Source organism: Muscardinus avellanarius (assembly GCF_963383645.1).
Source record: "Muscardinus avellanarius genome assembly, chromosome: 3".
NCBI lineage: Eukaryota > Metazoa > Chordata > Mammalia > Rodentia > Gliridae > Muscardinus > Muscardinus avellanarius.
In genome coordinates this window covers 86161795-86175665 of record NC_137788.1, presented here as the reverse complement: position 1 = coordinate 86175665, position 13871 = coordinate 86161795, and the positions used below count along the sequence as shown (strand labels likewise).

General features: G+C 34.9%; 1 protein-coding gene across 4 annotated transcripts in view; it reads right to left on the bottom strand.

Moving 5' to 3' along the window:
* The window catches only part of PTBP2 (polypyrimidine tract binding protein 2), a 37316-nt gene extending 28528 nt beyond the window's left edge, over positions 1 to 8788 (bottom strand). For all 4 annotated transcript variants that reach the window (XM_080693179.1, XM_080693180.1, XM_080693181.1 and 1 more), the window contains exons 1-2: positions 8642 to 8788; positions 7621 to 7764 (exon numbers count right to left, since the gene is read on the bottom strand). In XM_080693179.1, coding sequence (XP_080549305.1) covers positions 7621 to 7764; positions 8642 to 8773 — 276 coding nt within the window. In that variant the 5' untranslated portion in view covers positions 8774 to 8788. The remainder of the gene's footprint in view (positions 1 to 7620; positions 7765 to 8641) is intronic.
* Between the last annotated feature and the right edge of the window lie 5083 nt (positions 8789 to 13871).

The window sequence follows — 13871 nt, the reverse complement described above, 5'->3', positions numbered from 1 at the left end:
CTGTTTCCAAATAAAAATAATATAAAAATAGGTCTAGGAATGTAGCCTGGAGGTAGAAGGGTTTCCAGGAACCCCAGTACCACCAAAAACAAAACAAAAAATAATAATAATAATAATTATTTTTAGAAAACCCGTCAGCCAAACATTAAATATTCTTCTAAAACACACCCCAAGCCGGGCGTGGTGGCACACGCTTGCCCGTGCTTGGGAGGCAGAGACAGGAGGATCACGCAGGTTTGAAGCCGCGCGTGCTGGCTTAGGAGACCCTGTTTCCAAATTTAAAAAAAGTAAAAATAGGTCTGGGAGTATAGCCCAGAGGTAGAAGGGCTTCCAGGTACCCCAGTGCCACCAAAAATAAATTAATTAATTAATTTAAAAAATAAAAAAAAACACACCCCAGGCGTGGTGGCGCATGCTTGTAATCCCCGCGCTTGGGAGGTGGAGCTACAGGAGGATCACTCAGGTTCGACGCCAGCTTAGCTGGCTTAAGAGACTCTGTTTCCAAATAAAAAAATATAAAATAGGTCTGGGAGTGCACCCTGGAGGTAGAAGGGTTTCCAGGAACCCCAGTAGCACCCACCAAAAAAAAAAAAAAGTCCTAAAACACTGCCCTTCTTACTAATATGTCTTTCTTATTATTAGGTCAGATTCTCTGATAAATAACTTCTACCTCATCACAGATCAAAAACATAAGCCAAGACAAATAATTATTAAATATAACAATGAAGCCCAGGGTGGTGGTGGATGCCTATAAACCCAGAATTCAGGTGGCTAAGACAGGATTGCAGGTTCAAGACTAGCCTGGGCAACTTAAGAGAGATTCTGTTTCAAAATAAAAAATAAAAAGACTGGGTTTGGGGTGTTGATCAGAGTGCCTGAGTTCAATTACTAGTACCCAAAACATAAAAAAAAAAATAAAAATTACACATAACTTTATGATTTGAAAACCTGTATTTGTATATAATAAAAACATAACACAATGAGAAATGAAAGAAAAGGCAAACACAAATAATGAGAGCACATGTAATAATCATACAATGTGGGACTCCAAAAGTTCAAACTAATCTAGACAAATCTAATTTTTTTTGTGTGTGGTACAGGAAATGGAACCCAGGGGCATTGTACCCACAAGCTACATCCCCAGCCCTGTTTTTTTGTCTTTTTTTAAACTTTTAAAAAAATTTTTTTATTGGTACACTGTAATCATACATCTTAATGGGATACAAGATGGTAGAGACATACACACACACATCACCCAATTAGCCCTTACCCAATTCTTGTCCCATTGCCTCTCCATCCTTTTTAATTTTTGAAATGGTCTGAGTTGCGAAGAGCCTTGCTAAGTAGCTGAGGCTGCCTGAGAACCACGATCCTCCAGTCTCCACCTTCCAAATGCTGGGATTACAAGTGTGCGCTACCAAGCCCAGCAAACTGCATAATTTAAATGCTAATGAAGTAATAATTTAAACTATAAACATATATTAGCTCAAGTAACTCAATTCAAACCCAACATTTTGAGACTCAATAAAAATTTATAATAGACCCTTTAATGAAGCTATGGGAAATCTGGTTGTAAAGAAAACAAGTATATATACTTTAAATATTTTAAGTAACTCACTGCATTATATTATTCTTTTTTAGGTGTTACTGGGGTTCCTGGAAACCCTTCTCCTGGCTATACTCCCAGATCTATTTTATATTTTTATTTGGAAAGAGGGTCTCTTAAGCCGGCTTTGAACCTGCATAATCCCCGTCTCCGCCTACCAAGCGTGGGGATTACAAGTGTGCGCCACCACGCCCGGCCTATATTATTATTCTTATTGTTATTATTTATTGTGGGACTGCACATTGAATTATACTTTTGGGCTATATCTCTATTCCTATTTTAATTTTTGTTTTCAAAGTAGGTCTAAGTTGTGGAGGGCCTTGCTATTGCTGAGGCTGGCCTCAAACTTAACAATCATCCTGTCTGAGACTTTCAATCTTGGGATTTCAGGTGCCAACCACCATGCCCAGCTTATTTTGTTCTTTAGTGAATATGTTCTTACATATATTTATCTACAGTAGCAAACATAAAATATTTCAACTTAGAAACCCAATAAGATCTACCATTAAAAATAATAAAATGTCTGTTAAAAATAGTAATCACATGTTGATGGTATATGGTTCAACAAAGAAAAAGAGCTTCTCTTGTGAACTGTCACCCAAGTCTGTTTTATCAACCTTCTTACCAAAACTGAACTCTGGGCATCCTTCTAAAGATGCAATCTATGCATATAAAATATATATGCATATATCTATTCCATTGTTTGCCATCTTATTTTTTAGCTTAACAATTATATTCTCTCATGTTTGTAACAAATGACTTCATACATGTTTATTTTTGTTTATTTATTTAGCACACAGGGGCTGGAACCCAGAAGCTTTCTTCCTTCAGGCTATACTCCCATACCTATTTTATATATTATTTGGAAACAGGATCTCACTAAATTGCTGAGAGCCTCACTAAGTAGCTGAGGCTGCCTTAAAAACTGAGCAATCCTCTTGTCTCAGCTCCCCAGTACTGGTATTAAAAGCCTGCGCCACCACGTTTGGCTATACATGTTTATTTTTCTATTTATGAAATATGGCTTGACAATCTAGACTTTAATTGATCTTTTTATTGTTGTTGTTCTGGGGCTAGAACATAGGGTATTCTTATTCTGAGCTAGACCCCCAGCTCTTTATTTTTATTTTCAAACAGGGTCTTGCTAAGTTGCTCAGAGTCTTGCTATGCTGCTGATCTTATCCTCGAACCTGTGATTCTTTTGTCTCAGCTTATCAAGCTACAGGTGTGTGCCACTGAGCTGAACTTATCAAATATTATACATACAGAAAAAAGGACATAAATTCTGTAAATACTGTTCAGGAAAATATCACAAATCAGATATATCTGTAAAATGCCTACCTATAAAAAATAATGTATCAATCTTAAGGTTACACTCATGCTTCCTTCCCAGTCACATAATGGCATCATATGTGTTCTAGTAAAATCTGGCTTCTTCCAATAAACACTATGTTATGATCAATACCCATGTCTTGCAGGTATTGATTGCTCGTTCCTAATACATTTAATGAATTCACCACAACTTACTCTACTGCTGGGAATCACTTCTAGCCTTGGCTATTATATGTAGCATTCTGTAAACTTTCTTATAACTATATAAAAACTATCTTTTTATAAGGGTGGGCACTGGGGATGCAAGCCAGAAACATTTTAGCAGCTATATCCTCATCCTTTTAAAAAAATTTTACATATGGTCTTATTAAGTTGCTTAGGCTGGCCGTAATCCTGCAATCCTCCTGCCTCAACCTTCCAAGTACTAGGACTATGCATGAGGCACTACACCCAGCTCTTACACATATCTTTTGATATACATATGTATATGTTTTCTCAATTACACAAGTAGATTTACTAAGCCAAAGAATGTGCATATCTCAATTTTAGTAGCTATTTCAAGTTTTCAAAATTGGTTCCATCAAATTATATTCTCATCATTTGCATGTTAGAATTCAAACTTTTCTACATTACATCAACACTTGGTATTACATGTCTTTTTAATTTTAGTCAGTTTGGTATATGCATAGTTGTATCTTACTGTGATTTTAATCTGTATTAAAAATCTTCTACCAAAACTTAATATATACTCTTTGTGGGTCAGGGGACAGCTTTCTATGAAAAAAAAGTAAAACGTTAAAAAAAAGGAGATCTGAAAATATTTAATAACTAGCCATGTGAAGTATGAAATGGAAGACTGGTGCAAAGGCAGGTAGGACACAATATGCCATTCAGAGCTGAGAAGACGGAAATCAAGAGAAACCAGGTTAGGTTAGGTCAGGTCAGCAGATCTACCATTACTTCTAAGACAGGATAGGTAAACAGATGCCCATAAGACACAGTGGCCATTTTGTAATGGATCTTTATTCTGGGCATGAAAAGAACCTGGTGCAGGAGAGTAAGTTATTGTGTCTAAGCGATAGTAGCAGCAGAAGTGATGGAGGAAAAATATGGGCAAATAATTTAGAAAAATGATTGGACAGGACTTGGTGACTAAATAGTTGTGTAAGAATTTATGGTTAAAATGCAAATTCAGCTGGGTGTGGTGGCGCATGCTTGTAATCCCAGCGCTTGGGAGGCTGAAACAGGAGGATCCCACAGTTTCAAAGCCAGCCTCAGCTACTTAGTGAGGCTCTCAGCAACTTAGTAAGACCCTGTTTCCAAATAAAATATAAAATAAGGTCTGGGAGTATAGCCCAGAGGTAGAAAGCCTCTGGGTTCCACCCCCAGTGCCACCACCACCACCACCACCACCACCAAAAAAAAAAAAAAAAATATATATACACACAAACATATACATGTATATATATTCATTCATATGCCTCCCTTCTATAATAAAACCCCTATTAAATGCCTGTTAAGTAGCCAGATATGGTGGTACACACCTGTAAGCCCAGATGGGAGGCTGAGACAGGAGGATTGCAGGTTCGTGGCCAGCCTCGGCTACTTAAAGTGAGGCCTTCCACAATTCAGTAAGACCCTGTTTTAAAATAAAGAATAAAAATAGGGCTGGGGGGTATAGCTCAGAAGAAGAATGCCCCTAAGTTCAATTCCTAGTACCATAAAAAGGTAAAATTAAAAAATAATTCCTTTGACTATAAATTGAAAATAATGCAAACACTGAAGAAAGAGAAAGTCATAGTTAGTTGAAAATAATTTTAGCAAATTTCTGAAACATAAACTGAATGAAACCAAATGAACATAAGACACATTGAACACGGGGCAAGCAGAAATTTACAGTTTCAGAAACCAAACTGGCAGGTTCACAGGAGGAGAGAGAGAGTGAAAACAAGAGGATTGATGGAATGTATAGCTACTGAATCAACAAAACTGTTGGATCTCACCTCTGAGGGACTGAGCCCCTCACCACTAAAAAACAAAAACAATAACAAAAAGAAAATTTCTTTAAACAATCAGAAGTTTTAAAGGAGTTGCACTGGCTCAGAATAAGAGCCTATATGGCATTTGGAGGCAGGGGAAAGATCAGCTTAGTATTCAACTCCTCTTTACACTAGGAGAAAGCATGCAGGCACAACAAAAACTAATTGTGTATTCTAAAATATACACAGGCAACAAAGGACAGGGAGGGTGAGAACAAGATAAACAGCTAACACTGAAGAGATAATTCAGAGTATACTAAGGTATTTAAAAAAACACCATAATTAGAATCTTCAAAGATACTAAAGTCCTAAGATATAACCAACCACAATACAAAAAAGATAATTAAGGAATTTTGAGGGACTTCTGAAGATTAAAAATATGACTTTAGAACATTTTTTTTCAACTAAACTTTGCATTGACTGTTACCTGTCTGGGAAAATCTAGACTGGAATAAATGGCTTACTCCCTACTGTCTCTGAAATCCATTATTCCCATATCCCTTTTCAATGGGCTTCCAGTAGTCACCCCTATTGAAAACTATAAGTCCCCTTCTCCCACATACAACTTTCTATAGACTCCCATATTATCATTCTTCACGCGTTCCTTTCTCTTCAATCCTTTAAAAATGAGAATGTGGGAAGGGTGGTATAGCTCACTGGTAGTGTGCTTGCCTAGCATGTAAAAAGCCCTGGGTTCAAATTCTGGCAGAGCAAAAATAAGTTGTGAACATTTTCATGAGTAAGTTTAATAAAATACTAATAAATAAAATTGGGACACCAAATGCCATTTTAAGAGGACAGTACACTAAATGAAATAAACCAAGCACCAAGAGACAAAGATCACATGATCTCTCTTAAATGATATACCTAAAAAAAAACTCATAAATGTAGAAAAGAGTAGCTACAAGATATAGAAAGTGTTTGTGTGTGGAGGGAAGGGATTGTCTAAGGGTACTAAGTCTCAGAAAGAGTAAGTTCCAGTGATCTATTGGACAGCAATGGTAACTACAGTTAATATAATGTATTGTGTATTTCCAAAGAGCTAAAAGAATGGACTTTAAATGTTCTCACCACAAATAAATGGTAGAATTTGACTTGGTAGATATCTTAGTCATCATCACACAATGTATGCATGTATCGAATCACACTGTATATTATATACACAAATCTTAATTTAAAAGTAAATCAAGTTAAAAAAGAGAGCAAACATTTTTCTGTATACTTCTTGATAGTCTTGGAAGTACATTTTCTTTTTCAAAAGAAGCGAAGTTTATTGTCAAACTAACTAGAAGGAGCTGAAATATTAGCTCTATCTTTTAAGCAAAAAGTTTACAAGCTTATTTTTCATAAACTATCAAGATGATCTCAAGTCACTTTTACTAAGGAATGAAAATCTGTAATGTAGTGTTTCCTGCTAAATTTTCAATAAAACAAAGAGCCAGATACAGTATATATTTTACTAAAGAAAAATACACATTAAAACAATATTAAAAAACAAAGTTTTAGAATCTTAAAAATCCTCCACTATTTAAGTCTAAAACATTCTTACATTTTTTATTTTTTGCGGATCTGGGGATGGAACCCAAGGGCATTTGACCTCCGGGCTATGGCCCCATCCCTATTTTTTCTTTATTTTGAAACAAGGTCTCACAAAGTTGCTGAGGGCCTGAGAAGCTGAGGCTGTCTATGAACAGTGATCCTCAGGTCTCAGTCTCCCAAATGCTGGGATTACAAGCATATACCACCACGCCCGGCTTATACTATTTTTTAAAAAAGGAATTTTAAATATCCTTTTTATCGTATTTTCAAAACATCAAAATATTCGCTTATTTGGCATTCTTAAGACTATTTTCCCTGATGAGGCCCTCTGCAGCTTAGACCCTGTTTCAAAATAAAAAATAAAACAAGGCTGGGGTGTAGCTCAGAGGTAGAATACTCCTGAATTCAATCTTCAATGTATGCCCCCACACACACATTATTTTCCAGGAAAATCATTATCATATCTTAAAAGGAAGTTTCCATAAGAAATTAAAGCTATTTTTAAAGAATCACATAATCAAAGAAACTGCACTTCATAGTTTAAAGTCTAAGCAGCAAAGTTATTTAGTTTATACTATAAAATTCTACTTCACAAATACTATCTATTTAAAATTTTGCCTTTCAAAAAGAAAAAGAACTTTTGCCCAAGGCTTTAAAATTTTTTTTAGATAATTAATTCATATATATATGCTGGGCATGGTGGCGCACGCTTGTAATTCCTGCGCTTGGGAGGCAGAGACAGGAGGATCACGCAGGTTCAAAGCAAGCCACGCGCACTGGCTTAGGAGACCCTGTTTCCAAATAAAAATGTAAAAGTAGGTCTAGGAGTGTAGCCCAGAGGTAGAAGGGCTTCCAGGAACCCCAGTACCACCAAAAAAAAAAAAAAAAAAAAAAATTAATTCATATAGTACTTAATAATCAGCCACATATAGTTATTATAATTAAATATAATACTAACTACTTAGTAACAATCTATGCAAATACCTTAAAAATATTATGAAAATGCCAACAGAAACATCTTCTGAATAAACATTTTATTTTCTGTTAATATAAGACTGTTAATATGTTCTTGGTCATTTTATTTATGTATATATACATACTCACTTGGTTTAATGTATTATCAGTCTTTAGTTCTTTGTGGTTGGAGTACTGGATATAAATTGGCTGGTTACGAAGATGAGGTGTCACAGCAGAATAGTAATTCACCATAGTAATAGCTGCTTCCTCTGTTGCCAGTTCCAAAAATGCCTGGAAATTTAAACAGCAAAAATTTCAATACTGTGAATTAGATTCAAATAAATTTTGAATTATAATCCAAATATCTGTGTAATATATTCAGCCACTTTAAAAATCACATATCAAGAAAATAATGAAGTTACATTTTAATGTTCTAATAAGTGGAATAAAAAATCACTAACTGAAGTTTAAGTGTACAATTAAAACTAACCTCAGAAGAAAACTGAGTATACATAGTATTTATACATTCCAGCTGTGAATTTCAACAGCCCACAAATCACTTCCCTCAACAAAAGCTAAAGGAAATGTAGCTATATTTTAGCATCAGAATTTTGCCATTCATAGGGAATGTAAGGTTCAACATTATTTGAAAAGTAACACAGTAAAGAAAAATAGTAATTGTCAGATTAACATTAGCTATATTTGAAAGAATATATTTCATAAATTCATCTCAACAGTATAATAAATTTTAAAACAAAATTATCCATTTAATATACCTGGGCCCTATGGCCACAGTTACATCTATTAAATAAATGTTCACATTTAACGACAAACTTCTGCTAAGGCTACCAGATAAGCATTTTCATGGGATAAGCTAAAAGATTAAATGCTACCAGCACCCACTTCATTTGTATTTTCCACAATCTCATTTTAACAACTCTTCAAAATCAGGATCCTAAAGTGAATCCACAATGTAAATCTTAAAGTTGCAAATGCCTCATTTGTTCAGGTCACCTAGCATTAGGTTCCCACAAACATCTACCAGAAATAGTTGAAGTAATACTTCTTGTATATTTTTGCAGAAAATTAATCCTAAGCAGGTGACAGTTAATTCACGCATGATATATAATTTGGGGTTTAACAGTCATAAGCTTTAAAAGAAATGTACCTGGTTTTTTCCTTTCAGCATAAGGATGTTAGTCACCTTGCCAAAAGGTAAGCCTAAAGCAATAACTTCAGTTTCTGTCACTTCACCAGGTAATTTTCGAATATGAAGTACACGAGAAGGAGCACCATCCATTTTATCTTCTCCTTTAAATTTCTTACTATCATTACCATTGGCTGAAAGAGATTTAAACATACAGTGGCTATACATCATAATTCCTAAAAACCTAAAGGTTGAGAATAGAAAAAATCACATATATATATCAATTATTACTAATTAATTAATATTACTATTAATGCTTGTGAAGAGCATACGCAAAGAGTAATAAGAATGAAATTTCATAAACTACCCAATGACTAAAGAAAAAACTATATTGTAATTTAGGCATCAAGCAAAATATTCAGTGTATACCTAACACTACATGCAGTACCAAACCATGTTTTTTCCTACCACATCTTTTTTTTATGTGTGTCTTTTGGTACTAAGGATTGAGCCTTGGGGTATGACACCTGAGTGCTATCTCACCCTTTATATTATTTATCTTGAAACAAGGTCTCACAGTGTTGCTGAGGCAATCCTCTCTGCCTCCGCCTTCCAAGTCCAGGGAAAAACAGGCATGCACCACTGTACTTATCTATACATAAAAATTCATTATATTAAGAATGGTAAGACATTAACATCAGTAACTAATGGCAAAATAGAACAATTATACTAAAATCAAAGCTTGAACTTGGGGCCATTAAGTAAAATAAGCATTTCTTGAACACAAGCACTGCAGCACCATGACAATCAATGTGATAACTGAGTTATCTAATAAGTGTCTAATAGGCAGGGGAAGATTATAAAGTGTGCATACAATGGACAAAGGGGACGATTCATATTCTAAGCAAGACAAAATGGGACAGCAAAAGATTTGTTTCATCACACTATTCACAACAGTATACCATTTAAAACATTAATGTGGAGATTCCTCAGAAAACTGGGTGAAAATGGACCTATCATATAATTCAGCTATATCACTCCTGGGCATATTTTCAAAGGAACTGATATCAGAATATTATAGCAATATATGCATACCATGTTTATAGCAGCACAATTCATAATAGCCAAATTATGGAACCAACCTAGGTATTTATCCATAGATGAATGGGATATACACATAATAAAATTCTACTCAGCAAGAAAGAGCAAAATTGTATCATTTGCAGGCAAATGGTTGGACCTAGAGAACATTATGTTAACTGAGATTAGTGGGAGAATAGCCAGTCACAGAAAGTAAAGGGTCATATGTTTTCTCTCAGATGAGGAAGCCCAAATTCTTTATCAACTCTAGTATAAGTAACTCAAGTTGCAGAAATTAAAATTTGTGTAAAGGCAGGGGGGACTATTGTGCCATAAAAATGTGAAAAAAAATATGGCTGGCAAAATGAGGGAGATTACAATTTTACCTAAGAAATTATAACTTGTTACAAACTTCGAAAATATGGCTGAACTAATTTTCAACTTCACCAAAAATGTATTAAAATTCCACTTCTCCAAATTCTCCTCCACTTTTGTTGTCTGTTTTTAATGACTGACATTCTAATTAGAGTTAGGTGAAATCTCAAGGTAGTTTTGATTGCATCTCTCTGATTGCTAAAGATGTTGAACATCTTTCATACATTTAGTGGCCATTTGAATTTCTTCTTTTGTGAAGTATTTACTTTACCTGCCCATTTGATTGAATTATTTGTTTTCTTAGTGGCAAATTTCTAGTTGTCTATTTAGACTAGACACTAGTCCTCTATCAGAGGAAGAGTTGGCAAAAATTTTCTTCCATCCTGTTGGCTCTCTGTTGAGGTTCTTGATAGTTCCCTTTGCTTTACAGAAACTCTTCAGTTTAATGTAATCTCACGTATTGACCTGCCTTTTAGTTTTTTGTGGCTTTGGGGTCTTGTTGAAAAAGTTTTTACCTGTGCCTGTATGTCCAAGTGTTGGAACTATGACCTCTTCAAGAAGCTACAAGGCCTCTGGTCTGATTTCCAAGTCTTCTTGAATTGACTCTTGTGCAGGGTGAGAAAGTAGGGTTTATTTCCATTTTTCTGCATATGGTTAACCAGTTTTGCCAACACCATTTGTTGAAGTGGCTATCTTTTTCCAGTGTATTTTTTTTTTGTCCCCTTTGTCAAAAATCAATTGGCTGTGAGCAGAATTTTGAGTCTTCTATTCTGCTCCACTAGTCTGTGCCAATATTGTACTGTTTTTATTACTAATGGCTTTGCAGCATAGTTTTTGAAGTCAAGTATTTTAATGCCTCTTGCATAGTTCTTGTTGCTAGGTCTTGGCTACTCTGGGATTTTTGTTGTTCCAAATGAATATAAGGACTGATTTTTCTATGTCTTTGGGGAATGATCTTGGTAATTTAATGGGTATTGTGTTGAATCTGTGTATCACTTTGGAAAAAATAGCCATTCTGATATTTATTCTGCCTATCCAAGAGCATAGAAGAGCTGTCCATCTCCTAAAGTCTTCTTTGATTTCTTTTTTCAATGTTTTATAATTTTCATTGTAGAGGTCTTTTGCCTCCCTGATTAGGTTTATTTCTAATGATTGTGTGTGGAGGAGGGGGATATCCTTATTGAAAGTGTTTTCTGTCCCTCACGCCTCACCCCCAGTGGATGTATGGCTGGCATATAGCAAAGCTTCTGAGTTTTTAAGATTGATTCCGTATCCAACACTTTTTTGAATTTGTTGATCAGTTCTATGAGCCTTTTAATTGAGTTTGTTGGGTCTTAGTATAGTATCATATCATCTGCAAAAAGGGATAGTTTTAGTTTTTCTTTACGTGTATTCCTTTGATTTCCTTCTCTTGCCTTATTGCTCTGGCTAGTCTCAAGTAGTATAGTGAAAAGAAGTGGTGATAATCAAAACCTCTGGGACACCCTGCAGACAGTACTAAGAGGAAATTTCATAGCACTGAGTACTCACATAAGAACAGAAAATCACCAAATAAATAACTTGATGACACATCTCAAAGACCTTAAAAAACAAAAACAATCTAACTCCAACACCAGTAGAAGACAAAAAATTATTAAAATCAGAACAGAATGAACGAGAGAATAAAAAAATACAGAAAATTAACAAAACCTGGTTACTAAAAAAAAAAAAGACATAAACCACTAGCCAACCTATTCAAAAGAAAGACAATCAATCCAAATTAAGAGATGAAAAAAGAGGTATTACCTCTAACAGCATGGAAATCCATATTATAAGAAACTACTTTAAAAATCTACCCTCAAACAAAATGGAAAATCTAGAAGAAATTGACAAGTTCCTAGATACATGCAACCTTCCTAAACTGCCCAATAGCAATCAAAGAGAATGAAACAGCAATAAAGAGCCTGCCATCAAACTATAAAGAATGTTTAACCATGACTGAATTTCTGTTTATGTCATTTTTCATATATACTTTGAAATTTATTACTAGCATACAAATTAACAAATGTTAAAATTTTTGATAAAATGACCCTTTCAGCATTGTGAAGGTTTGTTATCTAGTAAAGCATTGTGAAGGTTTGTTATCTAGTAATACTCCTTTGTCTTGAGTTGAAAAATCTCATGTTAATATAATCAAAACACTCATGTGCTTTGTCTGTATGAAATATAACCTTCCATACTTTTTTCATTTTTACTTTTTATTGATGCATTGTAGTCATACATCTTAATGGAATAAAAAATGGTAGACACATACATGCACACATCATTCAATTAGCCTTTACCAAATTCCCACCCCATTCCCTCCTCCCCTCCTTCTCATGTTTGGCTTAGTGACTGACTTTCATGTTTGTGAATGTACATCAATGTACCTTAAGAGAATTTCCCTCTTCTCTCCTCCCATCCCCCTTAGTTGGGTCACTGTATTTGCTCATTTAAGAGTTTATCCTTGTCTAGAGTTCCTCCTATAACCCATTTTCTCCCTGGCTTTTACATATTAAGCATCGATTTCTTATATTTTGTGATTCATTAATTTCACTTAGCATAATGTTCTCCAGTCCAATCCATTTCCCTGTAAATGATGTACTTTTGTTATTCTTTATGGCTGAATAAAATTCCATCATGTACATATCCCACAGTTTTGTAATCCATCTGCTGATGAACATTTTAGCTGGTTCCATAGTTTGACAATGGTCAATTGTGCGGCTATGAACATAGATACCCATGCCTAAGTTTGGGAGCCATTCTTTTGGGTAGATACCCAGAAGTGGTATTGCTGGATCATATGGAAGGTTCATTCCCATTCTTCTGGGAATTCTCCATATTGTGTTTCCAAAGTGATGGAACTAATATGGAATCCCACCAACAATGTATTAAGAGTTTCCATATCACATCCTTGCCAGCATTTGTTGTTGTTTGTGTTTTGAATGATTGCCTTTCTAGGGTGAAATCCTAAGGTAATTTTGATTTCCGCATTTCTGTGATTGCTAATGCTGTTTATCATTTTTCATACACATTTCAATTTCTTCTTTTGTGAATTGTCTAGTTTACTTGCCCAGTTTTTGATTGGGTTATTTGTTTCCTTACTGATGAGTTTCTGGAGTTCTCTGTATGGTCAGGAATAGTTGGCAAAAATTTTCTCCCATTTTACTGACTTTCTATTGAGTTTCTTGATGTTTCCTTTACTTTACAGAAGCTCTTCAGTTTAATGCAATTCCATGTATTGATCTATCTTTTAGTTTTTTGTGCCTTTAGGGCCTTGTTTAGAAAGTTTTTACCTGTGCCTATGTGTTGCAGTGTTGGATCTATGCCCGCTTCAAGGAGCCTCAAAACGTCTCTAGTCTAATTTCCAAGTCTTTGATACATCTTGAATTGACTCTTGTAGAGAATAAGAAAGTGGGGTGTGTATATATATATATATATATATCCATTTTTTTTTTTTGCATATGGTTAACCAGCATTGCCAACACCATTTGTTGAAGAGACTATCTTTTTTTTCAGTGTATGTTTTTGCCTCCATTGTCAAAAATCAACTGGCTGTTCATGTGTGGATTTGTTTCTGCATCATTATTCTGCTCCATTGGTCTATGTTTCTGTTTTTGTGCCAGTACCATGCTGTTTTATTACTATGGCTTCGTAGTATACTTTTGAGTTGGTATTATGATTCCTCCTGCATGGTTTGTTGCTGAGAACCACTTTGGCTGTCCTGAGTTTTTTATTGTTCCAAATGAATTTAAGGACTGATTTTCTATGTCTGTGA